At 44.8% G+C, this 17,546-nt stretch overlaps 1 protein-coding gene across 6 annotated transcripts in view; it reads left to right on the forward strand.

Moving 5' to 3' along the window:
* Positions 1 to 11,527, forward strand: part of OPHN1 (oligophrenin 1) — a 123,221-nt gene extending 111,694 nt beyond the window's left edge. For 5 of the 6 annotated variants that reach the window (XM_073360994.1, XM_073360992.1, XM_073360993.1 and 2 more), the window contains 6 exons: positions 1,404 to 1,551; positions 3,171 to 3,482; positions 6,333 to 6,498; positions 7,995 to 8,045; positions 8,986 to 9,036; positions 9,561 to 9,648. In XM_073360994.1, coding sequence (XP_073217095.1) covers positions 1,404 to 1,551; positions 3,171 to 3,482; positions 6,333 to 6,498; positions 7,995 to 8,045; positions 8,986 to 9,028 — 720 coding nt within the window. In that variant the 3' untranslated portion in view covers positions 9,029 to 9,036; positions 9,561 to 9,648. Of the gene's footprint in view, positions 1 to 1,403; positions 1,552 to 3,170; positions 3,483 to 6,332; positions 6,499 to 7,994; positions 8,046 to 8,985; positions 9,037 to 9,560 lie in introns of all 6 variants that reach the window. The other variant, XM_073360996.1, reaches the window with a different exon arrangement.
* Positions 11,528 to 17,546: the final 6,019 nt, after the last annotated feature.

Here is a 17,546-nt window from a genome sequence, read left to right on the forward strand (position 1 = left end):
AAAAAGTCCAGTCGAAAAGGGGACCTGACAGTGTCTGGTCAGATCTACTAACCGGATACCTAAAGTCTGGTTACTGCAGGCAAGGGATGGGGGGAGGCAGCAGGTCATCACCTGCACCAGCCCCTACTCAGCCGGGGCTGCCTCCTGCCTGTGTCAGGTGGCTGCCGCTCCCGGCCTTGGCTCTGCATGTGAGTCCCTCCTGACCCGGGCTGGGGGATGCCGGGAGGGGAAAAGCAGCGAGCGACAGAGAAGGGGAGTGGATGGGGGCGGGGCCTCGAGGGGAAGGGGCAGGCAGGGGCAGGGCCTCGGGGAAAGGGGCAGGGGCAGGGCTTTGGAGGGAAGAGGAAGGGCACAGGTGGGACCTCTGAGGGGAAGAGACGGGGCACAGGTGCGGCCTCGGGGGGAAGTAAGGGGGCAGGGGAAGTTCCAGCACTCCTGCTGCAGTGTCCGGTTTTTAAATATTACCAAGGTGGCAATCCTAATGCTATCCCCTCTCCTAGCCTTGGTGTAGAGAGGCTGTTGGCAGCATTAGAGCATTGCTGCACTCTAGTGATCCCTGGTTCTCCTACCAGCCCCATGGGGACAGGGGAGAGAGGTATTCAGCCAGCATAGTTTAGAGCAACCCTAAAACAGCTCTAAACTAAGCTGGACGAAGTGTAAACTTAACTCCAGGATTGCTGAGCTGCACATGGCTCCTTTGCAGCTCCCCCAGTCAACTGCACCCAGCACTTATTGGACATAGTTTAGGACTGATCTCTAGGTGTATACTTTATCTCAGTGAGATGCATTTCCCTTATTACCCTGCTCTTGAGTCACATGGCTTTGGGGTGGGAGTCTGTCCTTTGGAAAGGGAGTGCATGAATCATGATCAGCAGATCTTAAAACATAGCAGGAGCTTTGCAAAAAATCCAAAGTCGACTCTTTGGATTTGAATGATTAACATTGCCTAGCCAATGATAACAGTAATAAGAGGTTGTCCTTCTATAACACCTTCCAGTCCTTTACAAATAGTAATAAATAGATCATGACAATACTCCCGTGAGGGAAGGAAATAACATAATCCCAATTTTACAGGGGGAAACTGAGGCACAGATAAGCCAACTGAATTTCCCAGCATCACAGATGCATGTCAGGGTCAGAGTCAAGAATAAAACCCTAGTCTCTCAGTTCCTAGATCTGTGCTTTTAATCCAAGACCATTCTTCCTTCCTGTTCAGAGCTTTGAATCTTGATGTCAAATATAATCCATTTGAGGATGACTTCTAGTTAAAAATCTGTTTGATTAAGGGGCTATGGGGAAACCCCAGGAGTCTGGCCTGATTGGCCCAATATAGTGAGTGTCAAGTAACAGTGGAGCAGAGGATCAACTGAAATCATATCCTTCTAAATCACTCTTCCCTACAGATCTACTCCAGCCCACCTGAGGACAGTGCTGCCCCCCCAGTGCCTCCTCCCAGGGTAGCTGCCCGAAGGCACAAACCCATCACAATCTCCAAGCGCCCGCTGAGGGAAAGACCTGTCTTCTATGGTGGTTCCCTGGAAGAAAATAAAGGTCAGTTCAGCTGTTCACTGATACCGCTACCACCTCAGTCTCCAGCTTTTACAGTTCTCTGGTTGGCACTGTACGCTGGATCCCAGCTTCCCATTCATTGTGGGAGGGATGGATTTGAAACTGCAGCAACAGCATCACATTTCCAAGGGCATTAACGTGTGGGGTGGGAAGAGGGGTTGTTCGGAGTTTTTGTTTCCCCTTGTAGAAAGTGGAAGGAGAGTAAATATCTGCATTTAGGCTGCTTCTGATCTAACAGCTCCTAAACTACTTTGGAGCAGGGTTTTCTCATAGCTTGATCCTTCAGAGATCTAAATTAAACACCGTGCTCTTCCATTCGAAAGGGCCTCACAGTTCCACAGATAAAAGTGCAGCGTAATGTAAATAAGTTCATAGATTTGAAAAATAAAAGCATCTTCTCTAGCACAGCATATGAGATGCAGCTCTAGCGTCAATTCCAGCAGCGCTGAGCCACGGAGTGCAGTCAAGCTAAGCAGATCAGTGCTTGCTTTAAGCCCTAGGATTGACTTACTTGTACTGAACAGAGCTCGATACTGAGAGAGCTCGTGATGAGCCTGAGCCACTGGCAATGCAGGGTGAAGCAAGTGAGGCACCGCAAGAAAAATAAGAGCAAGGAATTGAGTCATTGCTTAACAAGCCCTGATTAAAGCATTTCCCCTGTTGAATTTATTTTGTTGGTTAGTATTTACTAATACAGAGGCACACTGCTGTCATGTTGAAGGGGCACAGTCAACTTCTACTCATGCTTTTGTCTGCAGATGTTTTACCAGTTGTTGTTACAAGTTACTCCTAAGATCATTACTTGTTACTCCTGTTGCTGAAAGAGATTAGGAAAAAAATAGTTCTCTGTTTTGTTTTCAGTTTGTTTACTTTGTGCTTTTGGACTTGAACTTGCAAGTTTGAGCATTTGGCCCAATTTACCAATTCATTTAAGCACATGCTTAACTTTAAGCACTAGAGTAGTCCCTTAAAGTTGGTGGACCTATTCAGGTACTTAAGATTAAGCTTGTGCTTAAATGTTTGCTGACTGAGGACCAGGGTGTTGACACCTTGCAGGTCAGAGACCGTAGTGCAGTCAGTTTCTCTGTGGTGCACTCTGTTGTTTGTATGGATCTTTCACACAGCAACAGGGAAAATAAAAACATTTGCAAAACTATGAAAACATGGTAGTAAAACCACAAAATCTGTCAGGGGGATTCACAGGCAAGTGTATTCCCAGAAACGACTTTTATTTTTTATGTTTTTAAATTGACTAGGAAATGGAAGTCAACAGTGTCCCTCTAAAAATCATAGATTTTAAAAGTACATCAGTAGATTTCCTTTTCTCACCTTAGATTAGTGAAACTGAAGAAACGTTTCACGGTCACTTATTTCTCACCACCAGGGCAAGCGAGTTCCCTTTCGCACTGCACACAGTGTGGGCCACAAAAGCAGACCAGGCAGGTTTGCTAATTTCTAGTTACTATCACAGACCCTCGGAGCCTGTTTTCAAAGGCGCTGCGAGCAGCGAGTGCTGAGTGAGCACTTGTGAAAATCAGGCCCTGTGCATCTCAGGATTTCTCCTGGTACCTGCATTTATTCCCTTTTCCTTCGGTTCCCAGGTGACACCCGTGATCAGACTCCTAACGGCACCATCATCTCGAATAGTACAGAAGCCCCCAAGCCGCTACATCGCAGCAGACTGCCTACACAGAGAGCAGGGGAGGCTGATCCTGGGAGGCCTGGCTCAGAGAGCAAGCATGAACAGTCCTCTGAGGTGGTTGTGGGAAAGCTGGTGTCCAAGCTGCAGGATGGGGGAGCTAAGCTCGCCAACAAGGCCGCAAACGGAGTGGTGACTGGCACCACTGCTCTAAAGACCTCTGTTGTCCATGCTAAGAGGCCTACTCTGAAGCCCATGATATACAGCAAGGAGGGTAAGTTTTCTGCTTTGGGAGGTCTCAGCTGACCTTGGGTGGAACTCTCGCCCATCTTGTTGCACTGCAGAAATCACAGCAAACATTGTGACAAGCACCCCAAATGTTTTGCGTTTTGTCAGACTGGAGGGGGAGGGGGTTTGCAGAGGGAAGTGCTATTTTTGCAACCTGTGTCTCTTTTCATGCAGTTCAACAGTAGGGGACCTGAGATCAAAACCCTCACATGGACCACTGGAGCCGGACCCTCCTCCTTCTGAGGACGTTCTGATCCAGATCCAATCATCATGATTTTTTTTTATTTTTATTACATTTTTATTACAGCCCATTTTTATTACAGACGGGTTTGTAAGCTCAGCCTGTTGCTTACTGATGGAGGAAAGGGCATAGATTGGCCTGTGCTATTTCAGAGCTTTATGTAGCAATGCTGATACGGTAGACTAGTCCTCTGAAGCATTAGTGGCATGGGCACAAGACATGCTGGGAACTCATGCAAGGGTTCGACCTTTAGATTCAGAGATCACATAGTGGCCCAATGGACTCTGTAAAATCAGAATTCAAATCTGAATAGAAATGATTCAGAACCATCTAAGATGAGTGCTTTAGATATTGAAAACTTGAGTAATTTGAAAAATACAAAATGCTTTTAGCTGTTTAGGCAGTGCACTTGCATTTTGTATTTCTCTCAGTGCAGACAAAGAAAATCAATGAAGTCACTTTTACTTTTGCTTATAGTCAGTTTCCCTTTTAGGTTCTTGATGCCGCAATGGCTGGATTGCACACACTGGCAGGGCAAGATTTATTTCATCTGTTTCCACTGGAATTTTAAAAAATCAAGGAAGCATTTCTATTTAGCACAAATGTGATAAAAAACTTGTTTTCTTTTGGTAATTTAAAAGACTCAATTTGGGACCAAATTTAACTTGACATTTTCCATTTAAAATAGATAAAGGAAGGTGTGGTACTTTGCCAAAATGTACAGATCACTCCAATGACACAGATGTGGGTTGTTTATAAAAAAGAAAGATGATTGTTTTATGCATTGACAGCTCTTCCTGTGTTCATCTCTCTGCTTGCTAGATGCTTTCATAACCTAATAGCCTTCACAGTCTCGCACTTAGAAAGGAAACAGTAGACTGCACACTTATGTTGACTCCTGGGTATAATAAAAAGAAAGAGAATAACAAGGTTTGGCTTGGTAGCATAACCATAAAGTTAATTTGAATAATACTACTGATCTCATATAAATCTGACCTATAAGTATTGGATAGAAATCTGCTTTTGGTATAATAGGATGGTTTTTACATATGGAAGTGGCTGAACATTAACTGCTATTTTGCATTTGAAGTTATTATGTTATTATAATGTAACACATTGCATCTCTATAGTGTGTCCAAAGTACACACATTGACAAAATAGGCTAATGCGATTTTGGGATGTATAAACAGTGAATCTCGAGTAGGAGTAGGGAGTTTATATAACATCTGTATTTGGCACTGATGCAGCCACTGGAATACTGTGTTCAGTTTTGGTGTCCATAATTCAAGAAGGGTACTGAAAAATTGGAGAGGATTCAAAGAAATTCATGAGAATGATTAAAGGATTGGAAAATATGCCTTATGGTGAGAGACTCAAGGACTTCAATCTACTTATCAAAGAGAAGGTTGGGGGGTAAAGTGATCACAATCTATAAGTACCTACATGGCGAACAGAAATTGGGTAAAAGACGGCTCCTCAGTCTACCATACAAAGGTATAACAAGATTGAGTGGCTGGAAGTTGAAGCTAGACAAATTCAGATTAGAAATAAGTCATCAATTTTTAACATTGTAATATATTTTTAACTGTAATATCTTACCAAGGTTTGTGGTGCATTCTCCATCACTGGAAACTTTTAGAAAACAATCCAATTTTGATTTAAAAGAGATATAGATATAAATAGATATAGTCAAGTTTAACAGGAATTAATCTATGGCCTGTGTTATGCAGGAGGTCAGACTAGATGATCACAATGTTTCTTCTGGTTTCATAATCTATGAATCAGTCAAAATGCTTCCTAAAGAAGTTGGGTAGTGGCTTGGAAGGTGAAATGGGAAGAGAAAGAATGATTTAGTGTCACAGAGGAAGGAGGGAGAAAGGATTTGGAGAGATTGAGTGGCACAAATGAAAGAGCATTTTACCCCACAACCTTCTGCCAGTGGTGGCAAGACAAGGTAAAGGATGCAGGAGGTCAAAGTAGATGGAGTGCAGTGACTGAGCAGGGCCTAGGTTGATAACAGGTCAAAGAGTTTGGGTGCAGCAGGGCCATGGAGAGTTTTGAAAAGTATGATTGTAGTGTTCAGCTGGATTCTGAGATGGATAGGAAGCCAGGCCAAGGAACTCAGGGTGGGAGGAATAGGAAGCTGGTGAAGGGAGTGGATAGGAATCCAGGGAAGGGGAAGGAAGATGCATGGAGCAGAGTAAATATAGTCCAGCTTCCTGGAATAAAGGCCTAGTGTGAAGTTTGGTGAAGCAGAGGCTCGGGAAGGTCCTAAGAGGGAACTTCAGTAATCTCAGCTATGACTGAGCATTAGAATTTAATCAGTCTCTCCCTGATTCCGTAGAGAAGCACTGAACATGGTTTCCATTGGAAAACCTTGTGGTTAGTTTTTTTTATCTCAAATAATGCAATAATAGCCTCAGAGACATTGAACAGGGTCAGTTTGCCGTGAAACAGTAATGTCTGCCTCTGGTTGTGCAGTTAGATTCCCATAGTGCCCCTCTCTCCAACCAGCCTGAAACTTCTGCCTCTTCACAATCTTTGGCTCTCACTCCAAAGCATTGCTGACAGTGTTTGTCATCTTCAACCTTTCAGGTGAGTACGACACCTTCACTAAAGTTCGATCCCCTGGAGATAAGCCAGTGATAACACGGCCCCCAGTGAGACCTCCAGACCCTCCGTGCAGAGCTCCCCCACCCCAGAAGCTGGAGCAGAAGCCTGAGCCAATAGCAGGAGGAGTGGAGGAAATGCCTTCATCTGTGTAAGTAGGAAATCCCCATCAGGGCTGTGTGCCCGGACTTAAAAGCCCAACAGGAGGCAATTCCTAGCAGTCAAGGGATTTGGAAAATGTGCAGAAGGAAAAGGCAAGGTGATAAAAGCCATACAATGGCACTAATCAAATGAAACCATGAGCCTTTTGTAGTTTAGTCATGGGGACTCCATTTCCTCCCCAGGGCCCTCTGTTGTGTCCAGTAACAATGGTATGAGAAACGTCTAATCACTTCTGGGTGAACAAGCCACACAAAAGAACAAACTTTCCAAGAAAGAGTTGATGCTGCTTGGATTTGTTCTCAGCAAAATGAGGGGGAAGCTGACCACTAATTAAACTGAGCTCTGTGCTCCAATTTCACTTACATTATAGCTGACAATAATCCCATTGGACTCAATGGGAGTGTTCTTACGTAAAGAATGACTAAAGATCTCAAGATTTCACCATTGACTTCAGTGGGAGTTTGGCTTGAAGAAGGGCTTCTAAGTGTTACCAGCAAAGAATTCACTGTGTGCTACTCGTGTGGTAATACCATAACCGAGCTTACATTTTTCATTGCTCTGTCACCCTGTCAGGGTCTGACACTGGCTACCTGATACTTTATCGTGGACCCCTATGCTGGCATTTCTTCCCACTCTCCTATAGATCACAAGGTCGTAGGGTTAAGATTTCTACCTGCTTCCTCCCCCAAGCCCTCACATACCCCATTGCAGATGACTTGCTGTTATGAAACATCCTTTGTGACCACATTCATCCATTTAAGTACACAAAAGCCAATGAAGTGTCATGCCCTCAATGGAACAAGAGGTGCAATACCCAGTGTCATGGCACAGCATGGGGAAAGCAGTGTCCTTTGTTCAGAGAGGAGCAGAGTCTGAGGTCCCCGTGCATTGTGCTCCCGACATACAGTGTCTCTGGAATAGCCCTGCTTGATTTGGTGAATAACTTTCAGTTAAGCAGTGTTATGTAGTTGATCCAAATCCTGCAATTTGCACTTCTTACTCAGGTCAAATTCCTATTGGTTTCAGTGGGCCTTATGCCTGAGGAAGGATGGGCAAAGGTTGGCCTGTTACTGTTAATCGTTTGCTGTGATTCCTTTCTGTTACAATTACAATTGGAAGTCAGGTCTGTGGTAAGCCCGATGGAGATCATAGGTCATAAAATTAAGGATACAGGGATTAAAGATCCTCAAGCAGAGAGGTTTAGGCCGTTGGGCTGCAGGCAGTAAGACATCATCTCTGGCAGCAAGCGGTCAGTACTGTGTCAGGCAAGAGCAAAACCAGAGGTGTGAAAGCAGAAGTAGCATCTCTGATCAGACCAGAGAAGGATATTGGTGGGATGCTATTGTTGACCATCCTCAGTGCTTTCCAGTGGCAGCCTATCTCCCTCCCCTCACCAAATAATTGCTCTTTGATACAAATAGTGTCTCATCAAATAACTGCCTTATCATGGGAGAACTCAAAGAACTTTGCTGGTTTTGTTTGCAGAGTGGCCTCCAGAACAAAGTTCTTCGAGACAGCTTCCCGGAGGACAAGCAGGTAAGAGATGCCAGGAACTAAGGTGCTTTCACACAAAAACACACACAAACAAAAAAGCCTGCACCTCAGCACAGAAGTGACCCTCTAATTACAAGTGGGCAGTGTAGGCAGGAGGCCCCCATCTGGTTCTTTCTTGGACTTCAGTATTCCTGGGTAAAGAGATGGTTTCCAACCAGAACACTGCATCAAAACAAAACAAACTTTGGGGCCTTCACAAGCTAGATCTGAATAACAATCTAGAGCTGGATCTGAATTTTGTAGTTTGAGTTCATATCTGCTAGGTAATAAATATTTCTTTCGATCATTGTGTTGATGTGAGTTCAGCTCTATGCCAGTGTGTTGGGTGTTTGGTTGTATTTCACAATACCCAGTATATGAAAAGCTTAGGATCAGCAAAAAGATGAGACTGATTGCTCCCTTGAATCTGTCCCCTTGGAAGTGCAGAGTATAACCTCGTTATACCGGATTAGACATTAAACTGACACTACACATAATCGGTTTCCAATTAGAACTCCACTGTTAATGAATATGATGGCTTTGAAGTCCATGTCAGATCTTCCGGGCAGGGTAGGGTGTCAGTGTTTTGAATTAGATACAGTTCACTCTTTCTTGCTGCTGTAAATTTAGTTCTGAGCAGTACCGATACATGCAGGCTTCATCTTCCCATTCTTATAGATCACCAGCACCACTGTTTGTTTTTTTGGCATGTACCTAAAGCACAATCATGGCTGTGTGTAGATCTTTTAGAAAGTGACAGATGGGGGGAAGGGGAGGATGTCTCTCTTAGTGATGCTTACAATTTTCTTGCCTAATGTACTGAGCAATATACATTAACCTTGCCTGCCATCCCATTCCTCCTTGTAGATTCATGGCCCTGATTTTAGGCTTGTTTATTAAATTGATTTTGTTTCTCTCCCTTCTCCTCTCCCCTCACTCACAGCTCCTCATCACCGCAAGGCAGACTCCCAAGTGATGAGAGCTGAGGATAAAGGTATGTGTCTGTCACAGAAAGCAACCAACTGCATAATTTTAACCTGGCTTCAGCTGACTGGGTGGAAGGGAGGCCAGTGGAAGTAGCTGGGAATTTGTAAGGAGAGACAGATAGCGGCCTCCTCTCGCCTTCTCCAGCAGAAGACTGGGGAGGAGAGGTCGTCAGAAGTGGCCCATTTTCTCTTTCCTGGTGCAGTGTAGCAGGGCAAGGTAAACCAGTGTTCCGTGGAAATCTATTATTTCATGGCATGGATTCCACTGGCACCTGCTGCAGAAGCTGCTACCTATTCTCTGTGAACCCTGGCTATGGTCACTACTACTTTGTCCTACTGGGCTTTAAGGTAGATAAGTGTGTGTTTGAGTCCTTATTGTGAGGGGCCACCAACAAAGTTCATGGCCAGGTGCGAACAACCCCAGAAATAGGGCGTGCTTGGTTCAAGCCTGTTTCTAAGGGTTAAATGATCAATGTGTATTTGCCACCATTGACTGTCTCACACTGTTCACCTGATCGTTTTCTTCTTTCAGGCTTCTATCCACCTAACCCTGGCTGGCTCCAGGAGATTTTCCGTGCTTCTGAAATGGATTCCCCTGCTCCCCAGACTGTTTCAATCTGTGTGATGTGATCCTGGAGTGCAGCTGTCCTGTTGGACACTGACAGTGGAGCATACCATTGTGAATAGCTCGTGCAGTTAAAAGAGAGGGGAATGAAATAGGAGGAAGACCCAGCCCTTGTCTCTGTTAAATTAAATGTTTGGTTTGGGCCATTTTGCCACAGCTCCCCTTGCTCCTGCCTTGGGCAACATGTAAAGGATGCTTGTCATATCTAAGGAGGGTAATAAACCATGGGACTGACAGAGTGGTGAGAGCCGACCTAATCTACAGAACTGAGCAGCAGGCAGGCCATGGAAGGAATAGCAGAAAGTACTGAAAGCAATCTGCCCTCCAACCCTTTGGAAATTCCACTCTGGAAAGACATTGAGCTTGGATGGATGTGCAGTCAAAATGCAAGCGACCAATACCCAGAGCTTGGGTACCTGGGTATGACGAGTTGACATCCTTTTGCTGTTGGAAAGTTCTTGCTATTGACATGCTGTTTTAAAAAAACTGGTTTGAGTGCTAAGTAAACCATATTGTGTTGTTTCAGTGGTTAAGGCATTACGAGAAAACTCTGTTAACCATATGGGTCCATGTCCTGGTTCCTCTGAAGGCCAGTGTTCAGCCCAGCATACATATAGCTGTGCAATGTTCAGTCTCCCTACCTTCCCCCACAGACCTAAGGCAGCACCTTGCCCATTTCTGATCTTCCTTACATGCTGAAAATGTCCCCAAGCCATTCCCAGGAGCCAGTGTTCTGTTAGTCAGGGGCCTTTGTGGAGCTGCTCCCCAATTTCCGATTGCTTGGAAGAAGAGGTTACATGTTATTACAAACACCCTTCTATAAAGTTAGTGGGTCTGAAACCAAAGGAAACCTCCACGCCGTGTATTCCAGCTGTGCCTAGTGCACAAATACTGACTTGCCAAAGGACCACTGCAGAGCATGCAATTTGCTGGTGCTTTCAGAGCTGTCCTTATCGCCTGTCTGTGTGCAGCTAATGTGAAATCCTGCTTTATTAATGAATGTACTTCTGGTTTTTGCGGGAAATGACAGTGGTGTGTGAATGGTGTGCCTGTTCCCTTAGTCTGCAGTCCTGTGCTCACAACTGGCAATCCCAGAGGTGTGCTTGTAGCAGTGGCAGGTGAAGATGGCTTTTAAAAAAGTGATGTAAACATCCATATTACATCGTGCACATCAGCATCTCTGGGCTTTCAGAGTGTGTGAGCAGCCAGTCCAGTTCCTCCATGACACACTCTTGTGATTAGAAAATCACTATCAACACCAAAAAAGTAACATTCTCTTCAGGTGAAGTTGTTAAAAATGCACAAAGATAAGATGGCCCAACTGCAAGTGTGCATAGTGGAAACTGAGAGCTAGTCGTACAGTGCTTTCACCTGTATCAGAATTACACTGATCTTGTGGGGAATCTTCTCCAGAGTCTATGGACCAATTTCATCTGGTATCAGTGGAGCTGCACCTTTTTAATCCAGGTCTGAATTTGGCCCTGACTCTCCAAGGAGTGGAGGACACAAAACCACCATTCTGCCACTAAGAATTTAGCCACCATTTTGGCCACAACTCTCAAAAGTTTTGTATGTGTGTGATCAGACAACATTTCCAAACGTGCCCTCTAATTTTGGATGCCCAGTTTTGAGACACCGTGGGTCTGGATTTTCAAAAGAGCCGAGCACCCAAAATTCCTGAAGTCAAAGAGAGCAGCAAATGCTCAGCAGCATTAAAACCCAGCCTCTAAGTATCTAAATATTAGTCACTCAAAAGCAGACACACCCAGAATTGGAGGCCCTTTGGAAAATGTACTGTTAATCATTCTCCCCACAGCCGCAGCTGTACTGATAAATCTTCTGTATGCAGAAGGAAATAAAGAAACAGAGCCAGATTCATTTGTCTTGCAGAAGATATCTGTGGGGTGGTTTTGGGGGAGGAATTGCTATTTATCAATGAGAAAAAGAACACAACCCACCAGAAGAGGTTTGTTTTTCAAATTTCTATTTAATTCTAAACAATGATGGGTAGCAGTGAATGAACCGCACTTCTCTCTGTCCTGTGCTCTTTTTCTCCATAAGCACAGCTGTATGCTGGGATGAGTGTGACATGGCTTTAATATGCAAGGTCCTGCAGTATGAGGGTTTGAGGGACATTCCCTCATGTCAGTGACCATGAGTAAAGCAACAGGAAGAAAGCTGGGGATTTGGCACAGCTGTTCTGAATTTTTTAGGTGCCATGTGACATCAACCATCTGATCTATTTTTTTCTTGTACAAAGGTTAAATTAGCTGTGATGTTCAAGTTTCCATGAAGTAAAAACCCAGGACACGTGTCCTTCAAAGTGTCGGTGCTCTCCCTTTCTTTAATTACATGAATTTTATTTAAAAAGCTTTAGCCCTCCGGATGGTATGTGAGCCAGGCCCCATCAGACACCGAATGGCTTTGCACATTCTGATGTGGATCACAGAAAGTGGAAATGGAGCAGACCTAACAAGCCCCATCTGGATCACAGAAAGTGGAAACGGAGCAGACCTAACAAGCCCCATCTGGATCACAGAAAGTGGAAATGGAGCAGACCTAACAAGCCCCATCTAGTCCACCTTCCTACAGTGTTGGTCCCTGTTTGTCCCTTTTCTAATGCAGTGTCTAGTCTAGTAGAGAAGTCCCAAATGCTGATTTTCCCAAGTCCAATAGGAAAACGTTCTACAATTCAGAAGGGTTTGGTTTGGTTTTTCCCTGTTATTTCCTATGAATTCTTTCCTTAATTTTGTCCCATTACCACCTTGGACATAATTCCTAAATCAAGCCATAAATAATTAGTCTTCCTTCTAGGGTGGCTATAATACAACTGGATGAAAACAACTGAGTGGCTTGACCTTTAACTGAATGTGGTAAAAGCCTCCTGTGAATTCTGTGCTCCCATTTCACATGCAGACCAAGCCGGAGGGAGGTGTACAGGTCACCACAGTGCGTGCTAGGGGAGAGGAGCGGTGTTAGTACTCACCTACAACCCAGCCAAGATCAACAGCATTGACTGTTAATTTTGTAAGATGACCAAATTCCAGTGCCACTCTCCATGCAGCAAAAGCTACAGCAGAGAAAAATGAATCTCTGCTCTACTATAGGCCCTTTAATAGCTGTGAACTGGTAAGGGGGCAATAGGTTCAAACAGCTCCCAGAAACAGAGGAGCAAAGACACAAGGGTGATTTTTGTATGTATGAAACTGCTCCCCTCCCACAGCTAACACCCAGTGGAACCTCCATTGCAAGGGGCAGGTTTTCCTTAGCAAAGGGCTTTTCATTTCATCCAGGAAAGTTTATAAGTAGAGATGGGCCTGAACCAAAAACTGCAGATCTGCCTGTGTATGAACTTTAGATCCTGCTTTTAACTGGGAGCCGCATGCTCCTCCCTACTTGCAGCCTTTTTCTTATGCTGTGCTCGTTTTTCCTTTCTCTGGTTACAGCGGGCAGCCGCAGCTGGCCCTGGTGTCCTTCAGACATAATTTGCCCCATTGAGCCCTGCAAGGGGATGCACCAAGTGAGACTTCATCTTGCTAAGGAAAACCATTAGAGCATTAGAATTAGCCAATTGCAACAAGGAGCTAGTTTCCACCCACTGCTCCACATTGGGCTGACTTATAGCATGTTTCTCCTTTATTTATTCACTCAGAGTTGCCAAACACCATTGCTTCACAAGCCTCAGGCAGGGAAGTTGTGGGCAGACTCCAAGAAGCTGACTTGTATGAAGGGAGATGGCAGACTGAGAAAATGGGCCACAGCCAAATACCCATCTTCAAACATCTCTCCTTTTTGGTACAAAGGCTAAGAGTCAGGGTGACCACCCAAGGGTGCATCATGGCAGGAAGTGCCACAGGACTCACGGGGTATATTTAAACGCTGTGTGATAATGGGCCAATAGCTGAAAATATGTAGAGCTATAAAACCTCTATCATCATCATCATTAGACCCACAGCCAGTACTTGCCAACATAATGATTAAATAAAAGGAAATAAGATCTGACATTGTTACACTAAGAAGAAAGAAGGCTTCTGGAGACTGGGTTTTTATAGTAGTTTAATTCGTAGTTGTGGCTCTAGTAATAAGGGAAAACAGAACTATTTCCTTTGTTGGATAACAATTGAATACATAGCTGGAGCCTAATTTTGCTCTTGGTCACAGCTGTGTGATTTCACTGGATTTCACCTTTTAATACTTAAATGTTCCATAGTCGTTAATTTTTACAATGAGCTCATTTGTCTGGCGGGGTCTGTGCAGTTGTTAGCAAGTACATGCTTGCTCTGGGGTTCTTAATGCTGGGGTCCAGCACACTCAAGGCAAGTACTTATGGGCTGGTGAATCCACACCCTGTGTGGAGGATTATTACTGAGCGACAGTCTTTATGTTGCCTAGAATTTAAACTAAGTTTGCCTTGTTTAACCTCAGACCACTGAGTCTTGTTCTAGCTCCTTTTTCCCTCTGGCCTGCAACTGTTGTTCAATTCTTTTCTCTTATGTCCGTTGCCCTGTTCGGATTGATGCTAATTTTGCACTATTACAAACATTTTTTTCCCCAGTTCTGGGAATTTTGGTTTATTTTTCTAGAATGGCCCCTCCTGAAGACAAAGCACCCTTCCACTTTCAAAGAGAGGCCCGACACCAGTTGTAGAGCCATGACTGAGGAGCAGAAAAAGCAGATGGCAGCCTGAAAGGCCCAGAGACCATCCTAATGGTTGGGAGAATAAGGGATGGGGCTCAACAGCTACTAAAATGAGGAAGCTCAGGTGACAGTGGGCCAAGAGTCTCTCTGGCAGAGGGACTTTTATGAAAGAATGGATGGAGCAGCAAGAGCTGTTTGATCCGATAGCTACCATGAACACTAACGCCTATCACTGTTTCTGCCTCCTGACTCTGTCGTTAATGTCATTTGGTTTTAAGGTTATGTAAAGTCTCCCAAACCCACAGGCCACTGATTGTGAAGGCTTTTACCCAACAGTATCTGACGCCTGCACTATCAATGGCTGAAGAAGACCAAGAAGTTGACCTCTTAAGTCTCTCAGTGTCTCTCCTATCGATGGCTTGGGAAGGCTCAGTGCTGGGAAGGTAAAAAAGGAGAGGGAAATGGCTAAAAAACAAGTGTGATTGGCAAGGAGCCGAATGGAGCAGTCGTTCCTTTGAAAGGCTCAGCCCATGGGGTTGCTGCTGGGGAGGTGTCCTTGGCTGCTCACCTTGGTGTGTGCGCTCATTTCACAGGAGGGTTACTCCTCTCAATCTGAATCCTTCTCATGCTGTCAGACCTCCTTTAAGGCACAAACAAGGCTCAGCCAGCCCTGTCTAGCTTATTGGCAAGTTTTACTCATGCCCTCTGGTTAGACAGCAGGGCCAGATTCTGGCCAAACTTGTCTCAGACTTGCAATTCATGTTCTTTCTTAATCATCCTTATTAGGAAGCATATATCTGAGGCCAGCGTGAAAGGAGGGGCTCGGGTCTCCAACAGCCCCTGGGTGTTCAATCGGTTCTCTGATTTTTATCTAGACAAACCCATAAATAATTTCCATCGGCCTCTTTCATCTGTACAGAAAGGGCACTGTGAGACGGCGGCAGGGAAACTTCAAACGGCATCCAGGGGAAGGCTTTGCCAAAACACGTTTCTGCCCCATGCAGCTGCAGAGAATTAGCTTGGTCAGAGCTCACTGCAGTCTTTCTAAACCACTGGCTCTAGTTCCTTTAATAGTGTCGGGCATTTCTGCTGTGCCTGACAGCTTAACAGAGCCCCAAATGGCTCATACGTTGGGTGTAGCTGTGCATGCAGCCACTGCGGAAGTGCAGCCATTCCTAGGGCAGTACACACAGTCTTTTGTAAGAGCAGGCAGGAACAATACACAACAGTTGTGTGCGGCCAGTGAAGATGCAGCTGGGGGTGATGGTATTAGCTATTCTCCATCCTGCGTTAGCTCACTTGCAGCCTGGGACATTATAATCTACTTATTGTAGTAGGGATTGTTGGCTGGGATATCAAAGTTATCCCCAACACTCTTCTGAATTGTGCCCTGGGTTCTTCCACCTAACCAGTGACTGGAGGCAGATGTGACTTCAGTTCAGTGTCTCAGCTGAAAGTGGCATCCTTGACTCAGAAGTCATCAAATGCCACCAGACACCGGATAACTACCAGGCCTGGTGTGCAACTCGACCCCATGATTTTCCAGCCCAAAGGCATGTGCTGTCAAATGGGCTGGCCTTATACTGACTAAAGGATGGTTCAAGACCTACTGAATGCCTTGTTTGAGCATTTTACGCCCCAGAGTATGTGTCTTGTGCTTCTTTTTTATGCCTCAGGCGGCATGGCTGCGTTTGGCTATTTTATATTTCCTGCACCCTATTATAACAAAGCACCAGCTACTGTTCTATGGCCACAGAATTCTGTGGTCCTTTTAAAGAGCCTGCAACATCCAAGGCTGCAAATATGATTCCAAGATGTCTGCCTGGGCCTTTCCCGCCAGCGGTAAGATTTACTGTGGCACGCCTTGTGACAGCCTCTCAGAGAGTTAGCACAAGAGGAAAATGATTTTGCGGCTACCGAGTCTGCACTGAAGCTTTGGTCTTTTCCCAACTGAACTCCCTCACGTGGCAATGGCCTGTAGACACATACAAATAGTACATTTTCTCCCTGAATTCTTGTATTCAGCTCTCACCACATTATGTTCAATGTTTCCTTTGCTTTTCTCTTGATACATTTCAAATGGAATGGTTTTCTGCTTTCCGGTCAAGACAGCCTGGCTTAGTAATATAATGTAGCACTGCACTATACCCTGCCACTTTGATCAAACGAATACTGCAAATGGCACCCTATGGGGAATATTGTAGAAAACTCCTAACGCTTCCCAGCCCTGCTGAGTCATTGATTATAACTGAAGGTGTATATGGAGCAGACAGTTAGTCAATGCACAAAACCTTCCCTTTGAAGACAGGGTTCAAATCCTTGGTTGGGTCATAAGCAGTCTCAGCCAAATAAATAACGGGCATGCTACTGGTCTGGCTGAGATAAGCATTATTTGACATGGAGTAGCCTAAGGCTAAACGAGCAGTGGGTGCTGCAGGGCATCATTGAAATGCAACGGTGGAACTATTTTGGACTGTAATAACGTGGAGTATTGAAGCTCAAGATGAAGGTTTATAGGCAACAGTTTGTTCGGGGGCGTGGGGGTAAGGAGTAAACTGGTCACCAACGCTGCAATAGCAATCAGGATTGCTGCAGTCAGGATTAGATGGAATTGCAGCTGGGAACCTAGAGACTGGAATTTAAAGGGGATGTTGCAGGTCAGGAGAAAGGTGCTTTGACAAAAACCTATAGGCAGCAGGATAATGCTGGTGGTTAGGACTGAGATAGAGTGCAGGAGTGAGAGAGCAGCTTTTGCCACTTATCCAGATGAAATTTCCCCGGTGAGATGAGAAGCTAAAATGGCTCTTGATATATTTCTCTGGGTTTTTTATCACGTTCTATTTTACCATCTCTGTTTTACAAAACAATCCATTTGTAACCACAGCTGCCATGGATATGCACTTGAGCTTGGCAGTGAATTTTGTCTTGTGATTCAGCTGGAAGTCTGTAAAGCAGAAATAGTTTGAATCCTGAACTAATGAAAGTTCTTGAACAAAAAAACACCCCAAAAATACCCCAGGAAAAACAAAGCCACACCCTGTTAGGTTTATGTGGGGATTTAATGCAACTAGACTCTGTGACATTATCACCAAAATGCAGACATACGCACATACACACAAAGGCAGTCACAACTTCCCAGCAAGCAGAGGGAGCATTTAGAATGACACAAATCAGCTGCTTTACTTTCACTAGCCTGAGACCTGCCTCACAGTCATTAGCATTCTTACATTTTCACATTTTATGAGCCCCTTATGT

The sequence above is a fragment of the Lepidochelys kempii genome, chromosome 9 (assembly GCF_965140265.1).
Source record: "Lepidochelys kempii isolate rLepKem1 chromosome 9, rLepKem1.hap2, whole genome shotgun sequence".
NCBI classification, from domain to species: Eukaryota; Metazoa; Chordata; order Testudines; family Cheloniidae; genus Lepidochelys; species Lepidochelys kempii.